This window comes from Coregonus clupeaformis, chromosome 27 (assembly GCF_020615455.1).
Source record: "Coregonus clupeaformis isolate EN_2021a chromosome 27, ASM2061545v1, whole genome shotgun sequence".
NCBI lineage: Eukaryota > Metazoa > Chordata > Actinopteri > Salmoniformes > Salmonidae > Coregonus > Coregonus clupeaformis.
Window position 1 is genome coordinate 13491830 of NC_059218.1, and position 26777 is coordinate 13518606.

At 43.1% G+C, this 26777-nt stretch overlaps 1 protein-coding gene across 1 annotated transcript in view; it reads left to right on the top strand.

Moving 5' to 3' along the window:
- The window catches only part of LOC121541401 (multiple epidermal growth factor-like domains protein 10), a 199420-nt gene that overhangs the window by 66807 nt on the left and 105836 nt on the right, over window positions 1-26777 (top strand). The window contains exons 3-8 of the mRNA XM_041850387.2: window positions 206-307; window positions 4463-4563; window positions 11767-11859; window positions 18523-18769; window positions 19022-19142; window positions 24908-25044. Of these exons, the coding sequence (XP_041706321.2) occupies window positions 206-307; window positions 4463-4563; window positions 11767-11859; window positions 18523-18769; window positions 19022-19142; window positions 24908-25044 (801 nt within the window). The remainder of the gene's footprint in view (window positions 1-205; window positions 308-4462; window positions 4564-11766; window positions 11860-18522; window positions 18770-19021; window positions 19143-24907; window positions 25045-26777) is intronic.

Genomic DNA, 26777 nt, shown 5'->3' on the forward strand with positions numbered 1-26777 from the left:
TGGTGCTCTTATTAAACCACTTAGTGTTTAGCCTAGTGCTTAGCCTAGAGCTTATCCTAGCGTTAGCACACCACTTGAGTTATGGGACCACACGCGAGACATGTTGGCTAAATGGGGTCGTGGTGAGCACTTGTGTGTGTGTAACCCTCCTCTCTACTTCTTTGTAACTCTTTTTTCTTGCTCTTCCTCTATTTTTCTCTTTTAGCTACTCGGTCACCATCCAGGAGTCGTACGCCCACCCCTTTGATCAGATTTATTACACCAGCTGCACCGACATCCTGAACTGGTTCAAGTGCACAAGGCACAGGTGAGGAGGGAGAGGTCAACTGAGGGATGGAATGGAGGGGTGTGTGTGTGTTGGGGAGATGTGTGTGTTTGCTTGCGGTTGTAGAGGATGTACAGTGCCTTCAGAAACCCCTTGACTTATTCCACATTTTGTTGTGTTACAGCCTGAATTCAAGATGTATTAAAAAAATAAAAAATCACCCATCTACACACAATACTCAACATTGACAAAGTGAAATCATGTTTTCAGAAATGTTTGCAAATGTATTGAAAATGAAATACAGAAATATCTGGTTTACATAAAAAGTATTCACACCCCTGAGTCAATACATGTTAAAATCAACTTTGGCAGCGATTACAGCTGTGAGTCTTTTGGGTAAGTCTCTAAGAGCTTTGCACACCTGGAATGTACAATATTTACACATTATTATTTGTATAAATTCTCCAAGCTCTGTCAAGTTGGTTGTTGAACGCCATTTTCAAGATTTTCAAGCCGATTTATTTAAAAAATTCAATGTTGTCTTGGTAAGCAGCTCCAGTGTATATTTGGCCTTGTGTTTTAGGTTATTGTCCTGCTGAAAGATGAATTTGTGTCCCATTGTCTGTTGGAAAGCAGACTGAACCAGGTTTTCCCCTAGGATTTTGCCAGTGCTTAGCTCTATTCCATTTATTTTTATCCTAAAAAACTCTCTAATCCTTGCCAATGACAAGCATACCCATAACATGATGCAGCCACCACCATGTTTGAAAATATGAAGAGTGGTACTCAGTGATGTGTTGTTCTGGATTTGCTCCAAAAATAACGCTTTGTATTCAGGACATAAAGTTAATTTCTTTGCCACATGAGTGCCTTATTGAAAACAGGATGCTTCCTTCTTTTCAGTGTTTTAAAGTCGCCATTGGCCTCATGGTGAAATCCCTGAGCGGTTTCATTCCTTTCCGGCAACTGAGTTAGGAAGGATGCCTGTATCTTTGTAGTGACTTGGTGTATTGATACACCATCCAAAGTGTAATTCATAACTTCACCATGCTCAAAGGGATATTCAATGTCTGCTTTTTTTAATTAAATGTTTTATCTAGCAATAGGTGCCTTTCTTTGCAAGGCATTGGAAAAACCTCCCTGGTCTTTGTGGTTGAATCTGTGTTTGAAATTCACTGTTCGACTGAGGGACCTTACAGATAATAGTATGTGTGGGGTAGAGAGATGAGGCAGTCATTCAAAAATCATGTTAAAGACTATTATTGCACACAATGAGTCCATGCAACTTATTATTTACATTTTAGCAGACGCTCTTATCCAGAGCGACTTACAGTTAGTGATTACATGTTTTTTTTATACTGGCCCCCCGTGGGAATCAAACCCACAACCCTGGCGTTGCAAACGCCATGCTCTATCAACTGAGCTACATCCCTGCCGGCCATTCCCTCCCCTACCCTGGACGACGCTGGGCCAATTGTGCGCCGCCCATGAGTCTCCCGGTCGCGGCCGGCTGCGACAGAGCCTGGATTCGAACCAGGATCTCTAGTGGCACAGTTAGCACTGCGATGCAGTGCCTTAGACCACTGCGCCACTCAGGAGTCTATGTAACTTGTTAACCCTTTGACGCGTACGATCACATATTTGTGGTCATTGTGACGTAGTCCCTGCAGCGTACCATCGCAAATATGTGATTGTTACATTAGAAACAGAACGTATGATGCAACAAACGTGTCTAAACAGCATTATTGTCTGAAAAGCATCTAAACAATGTTTTGTACTGATGGGAAATAAAGGTCTTCAGAACTTTATTCCTCAATTTCACCTTTTATTGTAAAATATAAATGCAAACTTCATCATCCAAACATCACACGGAACACATCCACAGCCAAACACATTCCATAAACCAGTCTAAATAACAGGTTGCGCTGACAAAAGACTAAACATAAGTTAGCGACCTAACCGCTAGACTTGTTTACAATGTACCAGATCTCTGGTGAGCACAAGGGAGAAATGTAATAGTTTTTTATTAAAGAGATGCGTGTCAACTAAGCTAACAGCAGCTAAATTCTTTATGATGGCTGCCATGTTTGTTTAAGTTTGACAAGCGAAAACTCCCTAATCCCATTCACTATAAGACGCAAATCAACAAATTCAATCTCAAAGATGGTTGCGCCCATTGCCTGAAATATATTAACTTAGTTTGGCCACTTTTCAGCATACTACAAATCTTCAAAGTACTTATTACAGTGTCTACAAGAACCGGAGCACATGACTTGATAAGTCATTTACCGTTTTTGACGAATCACAAAGCAAATAAAATGTTATCACCTCACAGATCATCACACCAAATACAAGCCTACTGCCTAGCCTAACCGTAGCGCGAAAGCTAAACAGGGATGAACCCATTTTAGGGGGGTTTGTGGGTGGGTTCATTTAATTTTTTATGGGGCGTTTTCAAGTCCATGGGGGGTAGAAATGGGGGAAGGTGTCATGGGGGGATATGATGCAGGAAATATTACTATGATGGGGGATTTATCAATAAAATGGGGGGCAAACACAGGAGAAGTTTATATGCTAAATAAAAATAAAACCCCTGGAAAGGGGGGTCTGAGCTGCCAACCCTGAGGTACCATAGTTACAATCTGATGCCCGCGTTCAAAACAACTGGGAACTCGGAAATCTCTGACTTCCGACTTCAGTGCGTTCAAGACAACTGGGAACTCTGATTTATTTTTTATTATTTATCCAACTCGGAATTCCAACTCGGGAACTCAGGCTCCGACTTTCCGACCTGAAGATCACTGACGTCATGATTTGACCTCGTATTTTTCTGAGTTCCCGGTTGACTTGAAAGCACCATAAGTCACCTCGTTTTTTATAACATCTATGGTCTGACAGAGGTGACAACCAGAATGCATTGTATGATGTCAACAAACATGGCGCAACACATAGCTGGCCATAGTTTACCATTGGCTCATCGTAATCAGTACAACCTTCAAAAAAGTATTTTACACACATCATATGTGTCCATTACAATCTAGGCAAGAATCGGAATGCATGATTTGTCACCAGTTCTTGAAAACATAAATAAAACAGTAAATACATTATGCTCCATACATACAGTATGCTACAGTAGAAACGACAACATGATATGTGACTCGTTTCAGGAAACTAGGCGTGTGTCGCGCGTCACTACTTCACACGAGAGCCATTTGAACTTAAACTTTTAAAAAAGAAAATCAAAATGCGTATTTTGTTCTGATCAGAGATGTGCAATGTCTGTTCTGATTAGAGATGCGCAATGTCTTCATACTTGATCTGGGGAAACACTGGGGAAGTGCTTGGGCTCGACGAAGAGAGAAGTTTGTCCTGCTCAGTAAAACCTCAAACATAAATTGTCCGAAATAGTGAAATGGGCTACTACTTATGTGAATTAATGAGGAGGCGGACCACACCTCAATTCAAACTGTTGTTAGAAAATCAAACTTGTTAGAAAATAATTTGAAATTGACAAGTTGAAACAGCCAATAGATAATTAGCAGGCAGCGTGCCTTGGTTTGAGGGCAGCACGGGTTAACTCTCCTGTTGCGTAACAATCACATGTTGGAACAGTGAGTGCATTCTGACATCACGTGCATAAAAAAACTCATGCTGGGGCGACCGTTAGAGATATTTGGAACTCATGCGTGAAAAGGTTAAGCAAATTTGTACACCTGAAATGATTTAGGCTTGCCATAACAAAGAGGTTGAATACTTATTGACTCAAGACATTTTTTCAGCTTTTCCTTTTTAATTAATTTGTAAAACATTCCAGAAACATAATTCCACTTTGACGTTATGGGGTATTGTGTGTAGGCCAGTGACACAAAATCTCAATTTAATCTATTTTAAATTCCGGCAGTAACACAACAAAATGTGGAAAAAAATCAAGGGGCATGAATACTTTCTGAAGGCACATATCAAAGAGGATGATAATAGACCTACTGGCCTGAACAGCGTATACCAAGCCAACAGGGATGATTGTCATAATAAAAGCTTTTGTGTATATAAGTACTGTAAGCTCCTTAAATATTATGTTGGTAACTAACCAACTTGTCCACCATCAATAGATGTCTAATCACATTTCTACTTTAGTTTACTGTCTCCACTGTATTTCCGATGTCCCCCTTTCTGATCATACTGTCTGTGTGTCTAAAGGGTGAGCTATCGGACAGCCTACCGCAGAGGAGAGAAAACCATGTACCACCGCAAGTCCCAGTGCTGCCCCGGCTTCTATGAGAGCATGGAGATGTGTGTCCGTAAGTATCACTACTCCCTATCTGCAGCCATTGAACTGTCACTCCCAGCTATACACACGAATTGAACGTATCACTCCTCCCAATCTGCAACCATGGCCTACGTTGCCCTTATACCATGTATAGCTAGTTACTTTGGTAAACATTATGTAATTACAGTACTCAGCTGTACATGGTAACTTTAGATAAAATGCATAATTGAATCCATGATTGGATTAAAATAGTTGGAAACTGGCCAAATATTTTTCTAATTCGTTGAAATATAGCTATGGTGTGATTTCATAACAACGGGGAAATTCTATACTGTAATATACAACATAATGCAAATTGAGACCGCTTACTGGAAACAAAAGCTCGAACAGGATTTGATGTGTTTACCATTATTAGTCATGAAAGTGTTGAATTTCCAACAACTATATATTCTACAAAAGCAATGGGTTGTAGGCCACAGAGAAATGTTATGGATTCATATAATCAGAACAATGAAACAGTCAGGTGAAGTGCACTGCCTATGATGTAGTGGTATGAGGGTGAGGGCATGTCATGCCAAATAATGTCCCCCGGCCAAAAAGTGTCCCCCTCTGCGTCACAATGGGATTCAATAAACTATTTGCTTCCGTTGCGATATCAATGGTGTGATGACCCAATGATTAGAATTTTGGAGATCATTACAGCCTAAATTACGTTATTTTCATCATCGCTATGCAAACAAGGCTTATTTCCACGACAATTTCGCTGTTTAAACAAGTTTTGTTTAGCTAATAAAATGAAAACATTACTTCAAACTACTTTTGGGTACCATGTTAACCTTACAACATGAAATCCATTTCTTAAACGTTGCTACGTTTCGGAAATGGCAAATAACCTGGAACAAAGAGAGCAGCAGTGCCTGGACTTTGCAGTCTCCCTCTTCAAGTCCCTTCAAGTCTGTGAAAATAAATTGACCCAACTGTATCAAAAAATATCAAAGTTTATGTATTAAAATCTTAAATAAATTGACACAACCTGGAAATATTTAAGATTTTAATACATAAACTTTGATATTTTTTGATACAGTTGTGTCAATTTATTTTCACAGATGTTTTTGTACACTCACATGGCAATCATAGACAAAAATACTGAATTCTGGTGTGTGGAATTTTGAGGAGGTGGTTGCTGTGTGGGTGGGAGGTTCTGCCTGTCACTTGTTCTCAACAGGCAGCCAGTCTCGGAAGCGGGACTTGAAGAGGGAGACTGCAAAGTCCAGGCACTGCTGCTCTCTTTGTTCTGAGTGTTTGCAGTGCTAGTGTTTTTACAGATTATGTGCCCAGTATGATAGAGCAATAAAACTTTCTTAGCAGATAATGACAACATGACAATAACAGTATCTGTAGATTATGTAATGAAAAGTTGGAGGGTGGTTGGTAGTGGAGGACATCAGGTGGATCCAGGTCTGGGTGTTAGGCAGAACCCCTAGGTCCTGGAGAACAGGAGCAGAGTAAAGGGAACAGAGTAGGAGACAGAGACGGAATCAAGCAAACAAGCAAACACACAGGTCACACTTTACTGTGAGAAAAGTTGATCGATTAGTGCTGTGTTATAAATGGGAGATATGTACTTTTCAACACTAAAAGGTATAGCCTACCTCAAGCTGGTCCCCCTCCGACTCAGAGCACAGAGAATCAGACTGATCCAAACACACTGGTTCTGGTGGATGGGATACCTCCTGGGGGGCTTGGACAGTCGATGGTCCTAAAGTCATTTGGAGAGATAAATTAAAGAGGTACATTTTTATAAGCTCAGCATAACTACAATTTCTTGCTTTCTCAAATGTCAACCAAAGCTTAACATACTTTGTCTATTGGGCTTCACCGAAGTGTAGGGCGTCAGTGCTTTCAGTGGTTGACCGTCCAACTGCTCCAACTGGAGATGATTGTTGGCTTCCACCAAGGTAACCCTAGGAAGACAGAGAAAAATATCAGTGTTAGGGAAACTAAAACTAGCTTCAGGATATCTTGTGTGCAAATGCAAATAGTTACTATCTGAGATTGTTTATATTCACCTTAACAGATGGTGAGCCCAGCTAGGAGCGAAAGAGAAGCGAGGTTTCCCAGGTCTCGCCTTCCTTTCGTCCTGCTTCCAAACCAAGTAATTTGCCCGGATGTCGAAGCACTTGGTCCCCTTCTTGATTCTCCTCCGGTAGCTCTCCTTGTGTTTGTCCTGCACCTTGTCGATGTTCAGTCTCACCTTGATTGATAACAGGAATAAATGCAATTATATTTCATATTACAAATACATGTCTTACATATCTCTTGGAGGGCCAGAAAATAAATTAACAGCGGACAATCATTTTTACCTGGTCAAAAACCTCCACATCCTTCTCAGTCCGTGCCTGAAAGTGGTCCTCGAAGGCATTCTGATCTGGTTCAACAACTTCCACCACATCAGGTGGGGTTTCAGTGATCTGAAAGTACGTTATACAAAAATAGCAATAGACAAAAAACAACACTAAGTCAATCACAATTTTGAAAGACTGCAGTATATGCAATAATTGTATATACAATTGCATTGTTTACCTCAGTCAACAGCTGCGGCTCCCGTCCGTACTCGGTGGAGGCCTGGATGCTGTTGTTGTGTGCAAAGAGAATTACCTTCAGGTTGTTCTCCCACCCTTCCTGGTACCAATCAAGGGACTTGCCCATGGCAGTCTTGAGGGTCTGGTTGGTCCATTCACCAAACCTGGAGGAGGGGGTAGGAAAGCCATGTCTATAGACAATGGAAGATATTGAAATATGTCTGATTATGTACCATGGAAAAACAAAAACAAATTGTAAAAATTAAATAAAACAAACCATTGGTGACACAATATAACTTATAACATCCGTACCTTGTTCCAGTGTTTATGACCTCGGTCACTCAAGATGACCTCAGGAGAACCGTGGGTGTTGAAGATGTCCATCATCGCCTTGGAGGTGGCCTCGCCAGTCTCGACCTTGATGGGTATCATACAAAAGGAAAATATATTTTTGGTTTGAAGCATCCTTTTTAATGGTTTACAGAAGGGAATTTAGAGTTAAGCATGTACTCTTCATTTACTGACCTTAATGGGTATTGCCTCCACCCACTTGGTAAAGTGATCGGTCGCCGTCAGACACCAGCTGTTGCCATTCCTGGATTTCATGAAGGGTCCGATGAGGTCCACCCCTAACATTTAGTGGTCCGATGAGGTCCACCCCTAACATTTAAAGTGTTAGAGAGAAGATTACTTTATTCTTACCCGTATCTGTGTCATATAACAGTATGCAGATTTTCATATTTGTAAGGATACTGACACACACACACACACACACACACATTCTATAATATTGAACTCTGCTGTGGTCAAATAAAGCAACCATTACAAAACCACTTATCAGGGCAAAATCTGAATTGGGACACTTAACGATCATGTGCCATGGTGAAACAACTTTGATGGGCTTCAACTCCAGCGCCACAGCCTTCGCCCTCTCAAATTTCTGGCAGGCTAGACAGGGTACTGACCTTTAAGCTAAAAGTGACAAATTGAAACATTGTGTGCTCTCTGATATGACATTCACTGAAATCATAATAAGTTCAGATATAATGGAATGTGATTGGTAAACAAAAGGTTATTTCACTTGCCCAGCTGTCCACCTCCTTGACAATTCCCTGTCAGAAGAAGCGTAGGTTGATTTTGACAATCATGCGCTTTACTCCGAAATGGCCAGCATGCATCTCGGTCAGCATGGCCTCCTTCTCCTCCATAGTGAAAATCACCCTCCTGTGTGGCTGGCCATCCTTCCCCCGTAGGTACATGTGAGTGTCTTAACAAGTTGGAAGACAACAGTTGTTGAAATACTCTAGCCTAAGTACATTTGCACTGCTGTCTTTATCTCTCTGTTTCTCTCTCCATCTCTCTGTCTGTCTTCCTCTCTTCCCACCTCTCTCACTCATAGTATGCAAAGAAACACTAACACTGCAATTTACATCAGCAATTAAGCTGATTAAATCCTGCTTTATGTGGTGATTGATCACGCTATTTATAGGGCCAAAATGGGCCTGTTTCTGCACATCAGGCATGCTATCAAAATGGCACGTCTATTGCTGCTTGACGACATTGCCGAGCGTGCTCTGAGAAGGGAACGCATCTTTGAGGGTCACGTTGATTTATTTGCAGAGACTGACGAGTACTTGATTGGACGGTTTAGGCTTCCAATACACGTTTTAATGGAGCTGTGTGATACTTTGGAGCCAGCGCTGCGAAGCCATACCCAACGGTCCAATCCCATACCACCTCATGTGCAGGTACTCTCCACCTTGGGATTTTTAGCCACTGGGACATTTCAACGGGAGTTAGCAGATCGGGTGGGCATATCACAGCCATCCATCAGCCGCGCTCTCCCACGAGTTGTGGATGGAATAAATCAACTGGCCACACAATATATTTTCTTCCCCTACACAGCGTAACAACAGCTGCCGGTCAAGAGAGGGTTCTACTCTATTGCGGGTCTGCACAACGTAATCGGGGCAATAGACTGCACTCACGTGCGCATTAAGGCACCCTCACCAGACCCATTCCCATACCTCAACCGCAAGCAATATCACTCAATCAATGTACAAGTCATCTGCGACTCCGACAACCATCTTTTGAACGTGGTCTCCCGCTTCCCAGGAGGTGCACATGACTCTTATATTTTGCAGAACAGTTCTGTGGGAATGCGCCTGGAACAAGGAGCTGCTGGAGACTCATGGCTCATTGGCAAGCATCGTTCAGTAATTTCAAATTCCAATTGTTGGTTTCAAAAAGTGGGTTTCTTCATTAATGACTTGTTTCATTAGGAGATCGGGGGTATGCCCTTGCACTCTGGCTAATGACGCCACTAACAAACCCTCAGACGCACCAAGAGGCCTCTTATAACCAGAGGCACGCACGCACCCGTTCCACCATTGAGCGAACCATTGGTATTCTGAAGGGACGCTGGATGTGTTTGAACACAGCAGGTGGTAAGCTGCTTTACAAGCCAGAGAAGGGGAGTAGGACTACTTGTTTTATTCAGGTTTGAAAAAAATGTTGTAGAATAATCTAATTCCAACTATTCATTTTATTTAGTTTTTCTAGCTTTTGATCATCTTTACACCGTTTTTAGGTTTGCAGAATAATCATGGCCTGTTGTGTTACACAACATCGCTATGAAGCGTGGTGTTCCACTTCCACTTCAGCCACCACACCAGGATGTGCGTCCTGACCCATTGCTGGGATCAGACAACCGACTTGGCGTGGAAGTCAGACAATAAATAATTTCTCGTTTTTTATTTGTTTTGTCCTTTAAATAAAACACATTAAATGACATAGGTTTCAGTGCGCATTCTTTATATTTTTTAATGTGTGTTTATGTCTTTGAGTTTCTGATATTGTGGCCAGAGTAGAAGCGATTTCACAGAGACTTTGCGCAATCCGCTCCTGGTTATCCAAGACTGCATCAGAGATGACGTGCAGTTGGACGGGACCTGGGGGCACGTACAGAGGCAGGCCTACTGCAGGAAGGCGGAATGGTGTCAGGTTCCTCTTCACAGAGGGGTTGCCTGGATTGGAGATCTGTAAATAACAAAAACGATACTGAAAGTAACAGTCAGTGCACTGATTTTTTTTTTTTTTTTTTATGTTTCAGTTTGTTCAATAGGCCTACTGCAAAAGCAATAGGATTTCAAACTGAATAAACTAGGAATTCACCAGGTTTGACAAACTGGTGTAAAATTCCTTTCCAATGGTTTCACCATTGCGTTCAGTTACGTTATGGCATGAAATTGTATAAATTCAGAAATACTTGCTTACCGTCTGATTCACTGGTGGGATATGGCCTTGGAGGATATGAAGCTGTTGATATAGGGCCCTGGTCAGTGTCCAGTTGCTCCGCTGATGGCACACCTGAAAGTGCTGTCTCACCAATAATGGCTGGTCAATCTCAGATAACTCAGGGCATGCATGCCCCCTCCAGTGGTCAGCATGTCTCTTATGTTTGGCAATGGATTTTTTGGTCTCTGATTTTAAGTCAAACCATTTATTTTTTACATCTTCAATTGAGCGACATTATCCGAAACAGAGTTCACGGAATCCGTGATCTCCTTCTATGCCTCCGTTTTGTTGGTGGCTTTAAAACCACTGGAAACACTACTACATATTATGCCTCGTTTGGCATTTACATGTTGCAGTAGAATTTCTTTTTCAGAATTACTGAAGTTCCTTTTTCGTTTGGTGATCGGTGGACCACCACCGTCTGTGCGTCTTTTGGACATTCTCCAACTTTTCTTGCACACGGCCCTGAAGTGTCATGTCCTAATATGGGAATTTGCGGGGCGTTTTCTTATGATAATTAGGAACAACTGGCACACGCTTTCAATTACGAAGACGTGGGATTCATCAATCCTAAGAACACAGGTGCGAACAATTCTGTTGTTTAAGAACATGTCATGAATCCGACGTAGACTTTTCTTAGGGAGTTTATTAAGAACAAAGTTTAGAAAATTCTTAGGTAGATATTGATGAATGAGGCCCACTGTTTTTTACTGCTGATCACTAATGACCTAACTGAATGGCCCTCACTCAAGACTTCACTTTTATAACATCCACTATGACATCAACCCCGCAAATCAGTATTTGTTTGATAGGCGGAATAATAACAGATTTCCTCAGCTGTACAAAAATACATGAAACAAAAGTTCTATAGCATAATAAGTAACCATGAATGGCCTTTCAACTCCTACACAAGTGCCATCTTTATTGCCGGTCGGTCTGTTATATTTGTTTACATGTTTTTTACACGTTGTGCACAAACCATGACCAGCCTGAAGTCTCTTTCTCGAATGCATTTGATCCCATTCTATTCTGAACATGGGTTCAAATTGTATTTGTTTTCTTTCAAACGCTTTAGATACTCTTGATTGAGCTTGCCTGGGGCAATGGAAACAAATTGAATAGTCCCAAAAGTGCAAACCCCACCCATCTGGCACCCCAGACAGGCTCAATCAAACCCTTATTATAAGATTGTTGTTATCTCTTGAGTAATCTGTATTCCTTTGATGTGAATCCACGTTTTTTCATGGAAGTAGCGATGTGCAGCCACTGAAATCGGACCTTACTTTCCCCTTGTTTTCTCTCTCCCCCTCATCCCTCCCTTCTCTTTCCTTGCTCCTCCTTATCCCTTTCCCCAGCCCACTGTGCGGAGAAGTGTGTTCACGGCCGTTGCTTGGCCCCCAGCACCTGCCAGTGTGAGCCCGGCTGGGGGGGCCCCGACTGCTCCAGTGGTAAGACTCTACAGCTGTGCCTGTCTGTCTATCTGTCTGTCCACCTCGGCTTGCCTACATACAGAGAGAGATTGAGAGTAACATACACACACAGGCGCACACACACACATACACATTAACAGGCATTTTATCTCTCAGCTCGCCCACTCGTCTCTCAGCTCACCCACAGTGTGACTATAGACCCTTGCTGCCAATAAACACTTCCTCCCTTATCTCTCTCTCTCACACACACACACGCACCCCCACCCCCCCCCCCCCCCCACCCCCACCCCCTAACCTGTACTATATCTAAAATAAACATGTATTTTAGATATGGTACAGATTACTGCTAAGCTATTGCAGAGGGAACTACATTTTTACATTTGGCCTTTATTATTTTAATGTTATGTTTTGTCAGGATTTTGAATTATTTAGACAGTATGACAATGATAGCATGACACAGCCACAGTGAGGGGTCCTACTGGCCGTTGGTCTGCGCCTGGAGGCCACACACGCTCTGTGATTGCTGTAACTAATCTGTATTGACTGTGATGCTCAACGATCAATATGAGTCTATCTCAGGATAGCCCCTCAGGCCCACCGCCCACCCCTGGTGTGTGTGTTAACATTGCTGCATCTGATTGACTGAAAGTCTGTTGTCATCCAGACAGTTTGTTTTGTTTATATGGTGGACATGGGAGAGACTGATGAGGAATGTTCACAGTTATTTGTTGCGCTGTGAGAAAACAAGAACATCTTTATTTGGAATGCTGTATATTTTGTTTTGGTGTGTTACAGGCTACACACACTAAGCAGGCGGTGTCAGGAGAAAAATCCTACATTAAATCTAAGTTCTCTCTCTCCCTCCCTCCTTCCATCCCTCCCTCCATTTTCCATCCCTCCATCCCTTGCTCTTGGTATGGGGCAAGGTCTGGGGCCAACTCTCAACACCTGGCAGGTCAAATTACTGGGCAATGTTTTTTTCTCTGTAACTGACACTTTTTTCAAGAGGGGTGCTCTCTGTCTCAGAGGCTCTCTGGATAATATTTTGATTGGGTTGTAAACATGAGTATCAAGGCTCAGGATAAGACCCAGATGCAGACAGTTTGAAATGGCAAAAGTTTATTTACAAAAACAGGGGGCAGGAAAATGACAGGTCAAGGGCAGGCAGAGGTCAGTAATCCAGAACAGTGTCACAAGGTACAGAACGGCAGGCAGGCTCAGGGCAGACACAATGGTAAAAACTGGAATACAGGGACTAGAGGAGAAACAGGAGTATGGGCAAAACGCTGGTAAGCTTGACGAGACAAGACGAATTGACAACAGACAAACAGAAAACACTGGAATAAATACACAGGGGATAATGGGGACAAATGGGATACATCTGGTGGGGGGTGGAGACATGCACAAGACAGGTGAAACCGATCAGGGTGTGACAATGAGTTTGTTTTTGACAGGATCATTTAGACTGATTTGCATAGGTATAGAAGCAATTTAGTGAAGTTATTAAAGAATAAAGAAGTTAATAAAGTCAGAGAGAGAGAGAGAGAGAGAGAGAGAGAGAGAGAGAGAGAGAGAGAGAGAGAGAGAGAGAGAGAGAGAGAGAGAGAGAGAGAGAGAGAGAGAGAGAGAGAGAGAGAGAGAGAGAGAGAGAGAGAGAGAAAATATATAATATATCCGCTTTTATGCACACATACAATACTGTGGAAATGTTGAGTAATCGTACAGATGTCATCTTTTAGTTGGGAATCCTCCGTATCCCTGTGAAGTAAATTACTATTCCCATGAGCCTTCTAGGCTGACACGCTGTGCAGGGCTCTGCATGGCAGAGTGGGCGATCTTAGATGCATGGAAAAACCAACTCTCAACACCTGGCAGGTCAAATTACGGGGCAATGTTTTTTTCTCTGTAACTGACACTTTTTTTCAAGAGGGGTGCTCTCTGTCTCTGAGAGGCTCTCTGGATAATGCTTTGATTGGGTTGTAAACATGAGTTTGTTTTTGACAGGATCATTTAGACTGATTTGCATAGGTATAGTAGCAATTTAGTGAAGTTAATAAAGAACAGTAAAAATAAGTAAAGTAAAGAGATTGATTATAGGAGTTCCTGCGTCAGGAGTTCCATCCATCGAATGGAAATAACATGGGTTATTGTCAATTTGAATAAAAATGTTAGATTAGGAGCCAAATTGGTTTAGGCACGGACAAAGACAGGAACCTTCCCGCTAGCCATAATTGACTTTCTGGAGGACCGTGTTTTGAAATCAGTGGAATGCCTGGTGGAATTAGAGTATGATAGCTAAGGAGATGGAGAAAATTCTGGCATTTGATTGCAAATATGCAGACGGAGTCAAAAAGAGAACACACAGATGTCTGTTATATAAAACACGTCTCCGGATTACATCTTCAAACTAAGGGCAACCATGGCATCCGAGACAGAGAGGGAGAAGCGTCCATCCATGTATACGGGTGAGATAGTCTAGCTAGCTACATTTTCAGATATTACACATTTCTAATTTTGTCAGAAAGTCGTTTTCATTTCAAGTTGAACCTGGTTGGTTAGCTACCTGCAGATTCATGCAGGGTAGTCACGTTATGAGTTATGGTTCATTGTTCAGCTAGCTAACTAGCTAGCTACATCTCTAAACAAAAGACTCCACTATGCAAGTAACCATTTCAATAGAATGTTCATGATGTCACTGCAATAACTGTCGATGGACGTAGCTGGTAAATTTGCTCTGGGTATCTACTCCGATTTCAGTCAGAGCGCTCTCGTCTGAGTGTGCCAGACCGCAGAATAACTGACGAATTTACGAACGCTCAACACCCGTTGAATATGGCCGATGTCAGTAAACTTCCGACTTCAACTGTATGTCATACACTACAGTTGAGGAACAATGGGAAAGTTATTCTGCTTTGAAAGTTGATAAACTTGTAACCTCACTTTTGAGAAAATGGCTCTTGAATGTTTTGGTAAACCTACTGAAGACCTCTTCTTTGTCTACACCCATTCAGCATCGTTCACACCCTCTTAAGCCCCACCCATCTCTTTAAGGATTCACATGTGAGGCCATGTATTAAACAACCAAAGATTTCAAGACTAAAGGCGGGTTTATATTACGGGTGTGTTCGTACATTTAATCTGGAGTGCCAGAGTGTGCTCTGGGCATTCGTAAACTCAGAGCGTTGTCAGATTGTCAGTTCGTAAATTCAGAGCGTTTCGCTCTTGGAGCGTTCAGAGCGCACACTGGATGCTCTGGCCTAGGAGGAGGGTTGATCCGAGCGTTCTGACCAAACAACAGGAGTCAAGCACCCAAGCTAACTGGCTAACTGGCTAACGTTGGCTAGCTTGCTAGCTACTTCCAGACACAAATGAGAGAACAGCTCACTCACCCATTTTACTCGCCCTAGCAGGGCTGGTTAGGCTGTTTTTATGTTTTGCCAACGTTTACTGACACTGGCCATATTCAACGGGTGTTGAGCGTCAAGTGCAAGAATGGCAACTTTAGAATCTTTGTCATGTTTGGAATACATGATATTCATCAGTCGCCTAACGTTGGAAAATGAGAATCTGTCTGGGATAAAACCAGTTTGGTCATGATGAATTATTGTTGAAATGCATTTATTTGTCTGTTTGCGAGTATTTTAGGAAACACCTTAAGGTCGTATCCGAGGAGGGCAATAGGACGATATGAAGATGGATCTGTTTAATCTTTATCTTTCTTTAATATTAGGAAGATATTGGGAGATATTGGCTGAGTATAAAGATTCCGGGTGTCTGCGCTGGAGGAGATGACTGCCAATTGTGCTATTTTGTGTGTTTTTTCGCATTGTTTGTAACTTATTTTGTACATCATATTTCTGCCACCGTCTCTTATGACCAAAAAGAGCTTCTGGATATCAGAACAGGACAAAGAAAAACGAGTCGGACACAAAGGATTTACTCGAGATACCCGACCAGGCCCAAATCCCTGTCATTTGCATGAAAAGATGACAGCGCTGTCATTTCTAAAAACGGCAGGATAATCGGAACTAACAACCCGACTCGGCATCCTGTGGTTTTTCGAACACCTTCTCTACTGTACCGTGGGTAAGAATCAGCCGAGCAGGGAAGAGGAGGCCGTGTCTGATTCTCGCCTCTCTGAGTATCTTCCTTGCTCTATCGAAGGCCTGGCGCTGCTTGGTTACCTCAGCAGTGTAGTCTGGGTATATGTTAACCCGAGCCCCGTTGAAGGACAGGGGGAATTGCTGGCAGGACAGGCGCATAATCTTTTCCTTCTCGGGGTTGTGGTGGATTTTGGCAATAATTACTCGGGGCCGCGTAGTGGAGAGCATGCCGATGTGGTGCACTCGGTCCACTTTTAGGCCTTGGGGGAAATTGTTGATCCCTAATAGTTTTGGTATGAGTTCTGCCACAAACTGAGTTGGTCTGCCCTTCTCAATTTTTTCTTCCAAGCCTGTGATTTTGATATTCAAACGCCTTGAACGTCCCTCGAGGTTCATAGCTTTGTTTGCTGTTAGTAGCTCTTCATACTGTCCCTCGAGGGTGGTGATGTGTGTCTTGTGGTCACCTGTGTTTCCTTCCAGGTCAATAATGCGGGTTGTGTGGTCAGCAAGGGAGGTTTGCACTGATTATAAGGATGAGTCCAGATGATTAAATCGAGTGTTCAGGTCCTCTTACATTTTCTTGATAGCTGCTAATATGATAGTCGGTGAAGGCTCCGAGTCAGGGTTAGCCATGCTAGCCATTACGGCCAGGCTAACGCAAGCATCGCCATCCTCGTCTTGTGCTGTGGTGGGTTCAGACACGGCGGTATGGACTTTGCAGTCTCTCTTGCCGGTTGTTTTTAAATTATTTAGTTTCCCCTTGGCTGTGTTTCTCATAGGGTTGCTCATAGTAGCAGTTTGATCGGGCAAAATGTAAATCAAATTTAAGCAGGGGTGAGGAGGAGGTAGTCAGAGAAGCGTCTTCTCCATGAGGTGCTCACTAGCGCCCCCTCTTGACCCCCCTTTTTTGACAGTGCTACTAATCACTGTTTATTATCTATGCTATCTATTATCTATCACTTTACCCCTACATTTTACATTTTAGTCATTTAGCAGACACTCTTATCCAGAGAGACTTACAGTTAGTGAGTGCATACATATACATTTTTTATTTTTCATACTGGCCCCCCATGGGAATCAAACCCACAACCCTGGCATTGCAAGTGCCATGCTCTACCAACTGAGCTACACAGGGCTATTAACTACATTACCTCGACTAACCTGTACCCCCACATTGACTCGGTACCGGTACCCTCTGTATATACCCTTGTTATTATTATTTTATTGTGTTACTTAAATAAAAAAATATGTTTATTTAGTAAATATTTTCTTAACTCTTATTTTTCTTAAACTGCATTGTTGGTTAAGGGCTTGTACAGTGGCTTGCGAAAGTAATCACCCTCCTTGGCATTTTTCCTATTTTGTTGCCTTACAACCTGGAATTAAAATGGATTTTGGGGGGGTTTGTATCATTTCATTTACACAACTCTGGTCCTCTGTAGCTCAGCAGGTAGAGCACGGCGCTTGTAACGCCAAGGTAGTGGGTTCGATCCCTGGGACCACCCATACACAAAAATGTATGCACGCATGACTGTAAGTCGCTTTGGATAAAAGAGTCTGCTAAATGGCATATTATTATTATTATTATTATTATTATTATTATTATTATTATTATTATTATTATTACACAACATGCCTACCACCTTGAAGATGCAAAATATGTTTTATTGTGAAACAAACAAGAAATAAGACAAAAAAACAGAAAACTTGAGCGTGCATAACTATTCACTCCCCCAAAGTCAATACTTTGTAGAGCCACCTTTTGCAGCAATTACAGCTGCAAGTTTCTTGGGGTATGTCTCTATAAGCTTGGCACATCTAGCCACTGGGATTTTTGCCCATTCTTCAAGGCAAAACTGCTCCAGCTCCTTCAGGTTGGATGGGTTCCGCTGGTGTACAACAATCTTTAAGTCATACCACAGATTCTCAATTGGATTGAGGTCTGGGCTTTGACTAGGCCATTCCAAGACATTTAAATGTTTCCCCATAAACCACCCGAGTGTTGCTTTAGCAGTATGCTTAGGGTCATTGTGCTGCTGGAAGGTGAATCTCCGTCCCAGTCTCAAATCTCTGGAAGACTGAAACACTTGGGGGCCGATGTTTGTTTTGGTCAAGTGATCCTTTACTCAGTGTAGAAACAACGAAGCGCATGTTAATTTCGCCCCAATGTTTACGTTAGCTTTAGCTGAGGTGATCTGCCAGCACAGCTGCCTGTCAAAAACTTAAAACAGGTGTGCACCTAAAATAAATCCCAGTTATGTACAACTGGCAAAGAGAGATGATTGACCTCAACGTGAGGTAATAAATCAAAACAATAACTGATGGAATCAGCTTAAGGAACTGGATGTGGATGGCCAGTGTTTTCTGGCTGGATTTTGTGTGGTCTCTTAGCAGTAAACTAATTGTCTATGTATTTGAATCCCTCAATGACCAGGACATGACAGCATTTTTTCAGACAAACTCACATACTTATACACTAAATAGAACATTAATGTCAGCCCTTGTTGCCTTGTTGTTCAGCCCTTGTTGTAACTCTTTAAGTTTAAACCTTACATTCCCTCTCTTATTTCTCCCTCAGCGTGTGACAGCAACCACTGGGGTCCTCATTGCAGTAACCATTGCCAGTGTCAGAACAGTGCACTGTGTAACCCCATCACAGGCGCCTGTATCTGCCAGCCTGGGTATAGGGGCTGGCGCTGTGAGGAGATCTGCGAGGCAAGCACCTATGGCAATGGATGTCAACAGAAGTGCCAGTGCCAGAATGGTGCCACGTGCAACCACGTGACTGGAGAGTGCAAGTGTTCACCCGGATACCTCGGAGCTTTGTGAGTCAGCAGAGACACGCACACACACACTCGGAAACACAAGAAAAAAAAACACTGTATGTACACAAATGTGCTAGTTGCTGACGAGGGTGGCTATGGTCCTAAAGAAAAAAGGGACTTGAAAGGGATGTTCTTGTGAAAGACAGTGTTATTTCAATTTCTAAATACCACGGCCTCACACATTCATTTCTGACCCAGTCATTTTTTTAAGTCGATAAGGTTTGTTTTCCTGTTTTGCCTCTTTTCCTATAGTTGTGAAGACCTGTGCCTGCCAGGGAAGCATGGGCAGCAGTGTGAGGAGAGATGCCCCTGCCAGAACGGAGGAGTGTGTCACCATGTCACTGGAGAGTGCTCCTGTCCTGCTGGATGGATGGTAACACATACACACACACGTTAAAGACAAGTTAAAGACTGTCTGAGTACATTTTACCACACACACACACATTTGTATCAATACATGCTCTATTGATGTACTGTACATATAGTGAACATTTCTAATCAAATCAAATCAAATTGGTCACGTTCAAGTTTTTTAGCAGATGTTATTGCGGGCGTTTGCAACGCCAGGGTTGTGGGTTCGATAAAAATAATGTATGCGCTAACTGTAAGTCGCTCTGGAAAAGAGCGTCTGCTAAATGACTAAAATGTAAATGTAAATGTGTAGCGAAATGCTTGTGTTCCTAGCTCCAACAGTGCAGTAGTAGCTAACAATTCACAACAATACACACAAATCTAAAAGTAAAAGAATGGAATTAAGAAATATATAAATATTAGGACGAGCAATGTCGGAATGGCATTGACTAAAATACAGTACTGAAATACAGCATATACTGTACATATGAGATTAGTAAAGCAGTATGTAAACATTATTAAAGTGACTAGTGTTACATTATTAAAGTGGCCAGTGATTCCATGTCTATGTACAGTGGGGAGAACAAGTATTTGATACACTGCCGATTTTGCAGGTTTTCCTACTTACAAAGCATGTAATGGTCTGTCATTTTTATCATAGGTACACTTCAACTGTGAGAGACGGAATCTAAAACAAAAATCCAGAAAATCACATTGTATAATTTTTAAGTAATCAATTTGCATTTTATTGCATGACATAAGTATTTGATCACCTACCAACCAATAAGAATTCCGTTTATCACAGACCTGTTAGTTTTTCTTTAAGAAGCCCTCCTGTTCTCCACTCATTACCTGTATTAACTGCACCTGTTTGAACTCGTTACCTGTATAAAAGACACCTGTCCACACACTCAATCAAACAGACTCCAACCTCTCCACAATGGCCAAGACCAGAGAGCTGTGTAAGGACATCAGGGATAAAACTGTAGACCTGCACAAGGCTGGGATGGGCTACAGGACAATAGGCAAGCAGCTTGGTGAGAAGGCAACAACTGTTGGTGCAATTATTAGAAAATGGAAGAAGTTCAAGATGACGGTCAATCACCCTCGGTCTGGGGCTCCATGCAAGATCTCACCTCGTGGGGCATCAATGATCATGAGGAAGGTGAGGGATCAGCCCAGAACTACACGGCAGGACCTGGTCAATGACCTGAAGAGAGCTGGGACCACAGTCTCAAAGAAAACCATTAGTAACACACTACGCCGTCATGGATTAAAATCCTGCAGCGCACGTAAGGTCCCCCTGCTCAAGCCAGCGCATGTCCAGGCCCGTCTGAAGTTTGCCAATGACCATCTGGATGATCCAGAGGAGTAATGGGAGAAGGTCATGTGGTCTGATGAGACAAAAATCGAGCTTTTTGGTCTAAACTCCACTCGCCATGTTTGGAGGAAGAAGAAGGATGAGTACAACCCCAAGAACACCATCCCAACCGTGAAGCATGGAGGTGGAAACATCATTCTTTGGGAATGCTTTTCTGCAAAGGGGACAGGACGACTGCACCGTATTGAGGGGAGGATGGATGGGGCCATGTATCGCGAGATCTTAGCCAACAACCTCCTTCCCTCAGTAAGAGAATTGAAGATGGGTCGTGGCTGGGTCTTCCAGCATGACAACGACCCGAAACCCACAGCCAGGGCAACTAAGGAGTGGCTCCGTAAGAAGCATCTCAAGGTCCTGGAGTGGCCTAGCCAGTCTCCAGACCTGAACCCAATAGAAAATCTTTGGAGGGAGCTGAAAGTCCTTATTGCCCAGCGACAGCCCCGAAACCTTAATGATCTGGAGAAGGTCTGTATGGAGGAGTGGGCCAAAATCCCTGTTGCAGTGTGTGCAAACCTGGTCAAGACCTACAGGAAACGTATGATCTCTGTAATTGCAAACAAAGGTTTCTTTACCAAATATTAAGTTCTGCTTTTCTGATGTATCAAATACTTATGTCATGCAATAAAATGCAAATGAATTACTTAAAAATCATACAATGTGATTTTCTGGATTTTTGTTTTAGATTCCGTCTCTCACATTTGAAGTGTAACTATGATAAAAAATTACAGACCTCTACATGCTTTGTAAGTAGGAAAACCTGCAAAATCGGCAGTGTATCAAATACTTGTTCTCCCCACTGTGTATAGGGCAGCAGCCTTTAAGGTGCAGGGTTGAGAAACCGGGTGGTAGCCGGCTAGTGATGGCTACATAACAGTCTGATGGCCTTGAGATAGAAGCTTTTTTTCATTCTCTCGGTTCCAGCTTTGATGCACCTGTACTGACCTCGCCTTCTGGATGATAGCGGGGTGAACAGGCAGTGGCTCGGGTGGTTGATGTCCTTGATTATCTTTTTGGCCTTCCTGTGACATCGGGTGCTGTATGTGTCTTGGAGGGCGGGTAGTTTGCCCCTGGTAATGCGTTCGGCAGACTGCACCACCCTCTGGCGAGCCCTGCGGTTGTGGGATACAGCCCGACAGGATGCTCTCAATTGTGCATCTGTAAAAGTTTGAGGGTTTTAGGTGATAAGCCACATTTCTTCAGTCTCCTGAGGTTGAAGAGGCTCTTTTGCGCCTTCTTCACCACACTGTCTGCGTGGGTGGACCATTTCAGTTTGTCGGTGATGTGTAAGCCAAGGAACTTGAAGCTTTCGTCCTTCTCCACTGCGGTCCCGTCGATTTGGATAGGGGGGTGCACCCTCTGCTGTTTCCTGAAGTCCACAATCATCTCCTTTGTTTTGTTGATGTTGAGTGAGAGGTTATTTTCCTGGCACCACACTCCCAGAGCCCTCACCTCCTCCCTGTAGGCGGGCTCATCATTGTTGGTAATCAAGCCTACTACTGTTGTGTCGTCTGCAAACTTGATGATTGAGTTGGAGGCGTGCTTGGCCACGCAGTCATGGGTGAACAGGGAGTACAGGAGGGGGCTGAGCACGCACCTTTGTGGGGCCCCAGTGTTGAGGTTCAGCGAAGTGGATATGTTGTTTCCTACCTTCACCACCTGGGGGCGGCCCTCAGGAAGTCCAGGACCCAGTTGCACAGGGCGGGGTTCAGACCCAGAGCCACGAGCTTAATGATGAGCTTGGAGGGTACTATGGTGTTGAATGCTGAGCTATAGTCAATGAACAGCATTCTTACATAGGTATTCCTCTTGTCCAGATGGGATAGGGCAGTGTGATGGCGATTGCATCGTCTGTGGATCCATTGGGGCGGTAAGCAAATTGAAGTGGGTCTAGGGTGACAGGTAAGGTAGAGGTGATATGATCCTTGACTAGTCTCTCAAAGCACTTCATGATGACATATTTGAGTGCTACGGGGCGATAGTCATTTAGTTCAGTTACCTTTGCTTTCTTGGTTACAAGAACAATGGTGGCCATCTTGAAGCATGTGGGGACAGCAGACTGGGATAGGGAGAGATGTAATATGTCTGTAAACACACCAGCCAGCTGGTCTGCGCATGCTCTGAGGACGCGGCTAGGGATGCTGTCTGGGCCGGCAGCCTTGCGGGGGTTAACATGCTTAAATGTCTTAATCACGTCGGCCATGGAGAAGGAGAGGCCACAGTCCTTGGTAGTGGGCCTCGTCAGTGGCACTGTGTTATCCTCAAAGCGGGCGAAGAAGGTGTTTAGCATGTCTGGAAGCGAGACGTCGGTGACGGCGACGTGGCTGGTTTTCTTTTTGTAGTCCGTGATTGTCTGTAGACCCTGCCACATACGTCTCATGTCTGAGCCGTTGAGTTGCGACTCCACTTTGTCTCTATACTGATGTTTTGCCAGTTTAATTGCCTTGCGGAGTGTGTAGCTACACTGTTTGTATTCTGCCATATTCCCAGTCACCTTGCCATGGTTGAATGCGGTGGTTCGCGCATTCAGATTTGCGCAAATGCTGCCGTCTATCCACGGTTTCTGGTTAGGGTAGATTTTAATAGTCACAGTTGGCACAACATCACCTATACACTTCCTGATAAACTCAGTCACCGTTTCAGTGTATATGTCTAAATTATTTTCGGAAGCTACCTGGAACATATCCCAGTCCACGTGATCAAAACAATCTTGAAGCGTGGATTCTGATTGGTCAGACCAGCATTGAATAGTCCTTAGCACGGGTACTTCCTTTTTGAGTTTCTGCCTATAGGAAGGGAGAAGCATAATGGAGTTGTGGTCAGATTTGCAGAAAGGAGGGCGGGGGAGGGCCTTATAACCGTCCCGGAAGTTTGAATAGCAATGGTCGAGGATTTTAGCAGCGCGAGTACAACAGTCGATATGTTGATAGAACTTTGGCAGCCTAGTCCTCAAATTAGTTTTGTTAAAATCCCCGGCTACAATAAATGCAGCCTCAGGATATGTGGTTTTCAGTTTGCATAAGGTCCAGTGAAGTTATTTGATGGCCGTCGTGGTATCGGCTTGAGGGGGGATATACCGAAGAACTATAACCGAAGAAAATTATCTTGGGAGATAATACGGTCGGCATTTGATTGTGAGATATTCTAGGTCGGGTGAACAGAAGGACTCGAGTTCCTCTATGTTACTACAATTACATCACGAGTCGTAAATCATGAAACACCCACCTCCGCCCTTCTGCTTCCCAGAGAGATATTTATTCCTGTCTGCGCGATGAACTGAGAACCCATCTGGCTGGACCGATTTCGACAGAATATTCCAAGAGAGCCATGTTTCCGTGAAACAGAGTATGTTACAGGCCTTGATGTCTCTCTGGAAAGAAATCCTTGCCCGTAGTTCGTCGACTTTGTTAACCAAAGACTGAACATTAGCGAGAAGAATACTTGGAAGCGGTGGGTGGTGTGTGCGCCTCCTAAGTCGGACCAGCAGGCCGCTCCGAGTGCCTCTCCTCCGCCAGCGATTTTTTGGGTCAGCCGCTGGAATCAGTTCAGTTGCCCTGGGAAGAGCAAACAAAAGATCTGCTTCGGGAAAGTCGTATTCCTGGTCGTAATGCTGGTGAGTTACCGCCGCTCTGATATCCAATAGTTTTTCCCGGCTGTATGTAATGATGTAAAACACTTTCTAAGCTAATAATGTAAAAAAATAATACATAAAAAAACAAAATACTGCAAAGTTTCCTAAGAGCTAGTCGCGAGGCCGCCATCTTCGTCTGCGCCAGGATCTTCTTCCTTAAGTGAAACTGGTATACTTTTTTATTTATCACAGTTTTCTTTAACCAATTATGTTCTTTAATGCAAGGCCGACAGACAAGTTCCTTACTTTTTCCCCCTTCCACTTGCTGAGGATTTTAAATTATTTAATCAATTGTAGAATAAGGCTGTAACAAAACAAAATGTGGTAAAAGTGAAGGGGTCTGAATTAGCGTAGTATGACTCAAACGTAAATTGTTTGCCGCAGTGAAATGGGCTACTTCTATATGAAGTAATGAGGAGGCAGTACGCACCTAATTTTAAATTGTTGTTTGAAAATAAAACTGTTTGAAAATCATTTGAAATTGATAAGTTGAAACATAGCTTATAGATAATTAGCAGGCAGCGTGCCTTGGTTTGAGGGCAGTGCGTGTTAACTGTCCTGTTTCGTAACATTAACATTTGGAACAGTGAGCACATTCTGATGTCACACGCAAAAAAAATCTCACGCTGGGGATATTTGGAACTCACATGTGAAAAGGTTAAAGGGACATAATGGGAACGTTGCCCAATGTCTTTAGGATATCCCCTGTTTGCTGGGATTGTATTGACTATGTGATTTTGATATTTTACTGACACATATGTGTTCTGTGTGTGTTTAGGGTACAGTGTGTGGCCAGCCGTGTCTGGAGGGGCGCTTCGGCAGGAAATGTTCCCAGGAGTGCCAGTGTCTCAATGGGGGGACTTGTTTCTCCTCCAGCGGACAGTGTTTTTGCAGCCCTGGCTACACTGGCGAACGGTAAGACAATCTAGGCCAGGCCAAACCAAATTTAGCCATGCTAAATCTTGACATGACATGCTTTTTTTTTCTCCATTTATAATGGTTTATTTAATTTAACATAGTAGCAAAGTTAAGGTAAAATAACAAATACAAACCCTGGATTGAGCAACCACCCTCCCTCCATGTTTCATACAAAATAAACATTATTTGGACATGAAATGCCCTATAACATGCCATAACACTAATGGGCTCCTATTCAATTAAACTAATTAAAGCAGTTTTTCTGGAATCCACATTTTTTTCTGGTCCGTGTTATTCTGTTCCAGTTATATGGTCAAGAAAAACTCCTGACCCTAGCATAGTCCATACTACTAGGCTAACTAAGATGGATATTTGTTCAATTTCTACAGTAGCTAGAGTTTGTAAAAGGAGAATTTGATTGTTTTGATCATTTTTGGTCTATATCCCAAGTTTTGCAAAGCAAATTTTATTAGAAATTCTGGTAACAAAAGCTATCACATACAACTATAATGTCATAACCAAACACTAAGTTATCCCTTGGTTGTATACGCTGTTTAACAGTTGGCATAGTCGGCGATGACTGTATTGGAAGTCAATGGCAACTGTAATCTTTGATCTACATTAGGTCAATATGTTTTAGTGAAACTAGAGCAGGCCATCTGTTGCTACTGTAGCTGTCCCATCGATCCCTCCAGACCAATAACAACAAGGTCAAGGAGAGAGGGAGGGAGAGAGAGAGCGAGAGAGGGAGATGGAGGGAGAGGGTAGCAGGCAAGGCCAGAGGGAGAGAGGGGGGTCAAAGAGAGAGAGAGGTAAAGAGGGGGGAGAGAGAGGGAGATAGTGAAGGAGAAAGAGGCCAGCAGGCAATTAACTAGTGAATGAAAATGTACTTAATAGGGCCTTGTAACAATGATCACACCACACTGCCTGCTATAAATACCCACTGGACAAATGTGGTGCACACGTTATGCCAGTCAACCTAATTGTTATGTCTGTCTTTAGTAATTAGGGTAAACTGGAGCACAAACAACAGTATGACATGATGAAATAAAGTAGTGTACATGTTCATCTATACTGCACTTAACTCAAACATAACCTTTATGTAATTCGATATTAGATCATCAGATATGATCAACTCATTATCAGGATTTAAAAAATCCACTTGATACATTACATTTACATTTACATCATTTAGCAGACGCTCTTATCCAGAGCGACTTACAAATTGGTGCATTCAACTTATGATAGCCAGTGGGACAACCACTTTTTAATTTTTTTGTGTGGGGGAAGGGGGGGTGGGGGGGGGTGGGGGGGTAGAAGGATTACTTTATACTATTCCAGGTATTCCATAAAGAGGTAGGGTTTCAAGTGTCTCCGGAAGGTGGTCAGTGACTCCGCTGTCCTGGCGTCGTGGAGGAGCTTGTTCCACCATTGGGGTGCCAGAGCAGCGAATAGCTTTGACTGGGCTGAGCAGGAACTGTGCTTCCGTAGAGGTAGGGGAGCTAGCAGGCCAGAGGTGGATGAACGTAGTGCCCTCGTTTGGGTGTAGGGTCTGATCAGAGCCTGAAGGTAAGGAGGTGCCATTCCCCTCACAGCTCTGTAGTCAAGCACCATCGTCTTGTAGTAGATGCGAGCCTCAACTGGAAGCCAGTGGTGTGTGCGGAGGAGCGGGGTGACATGAGAGAACTTGGGAAGGTTGAGCACCAGACGGGGTGCAGCGTTCTGGATAA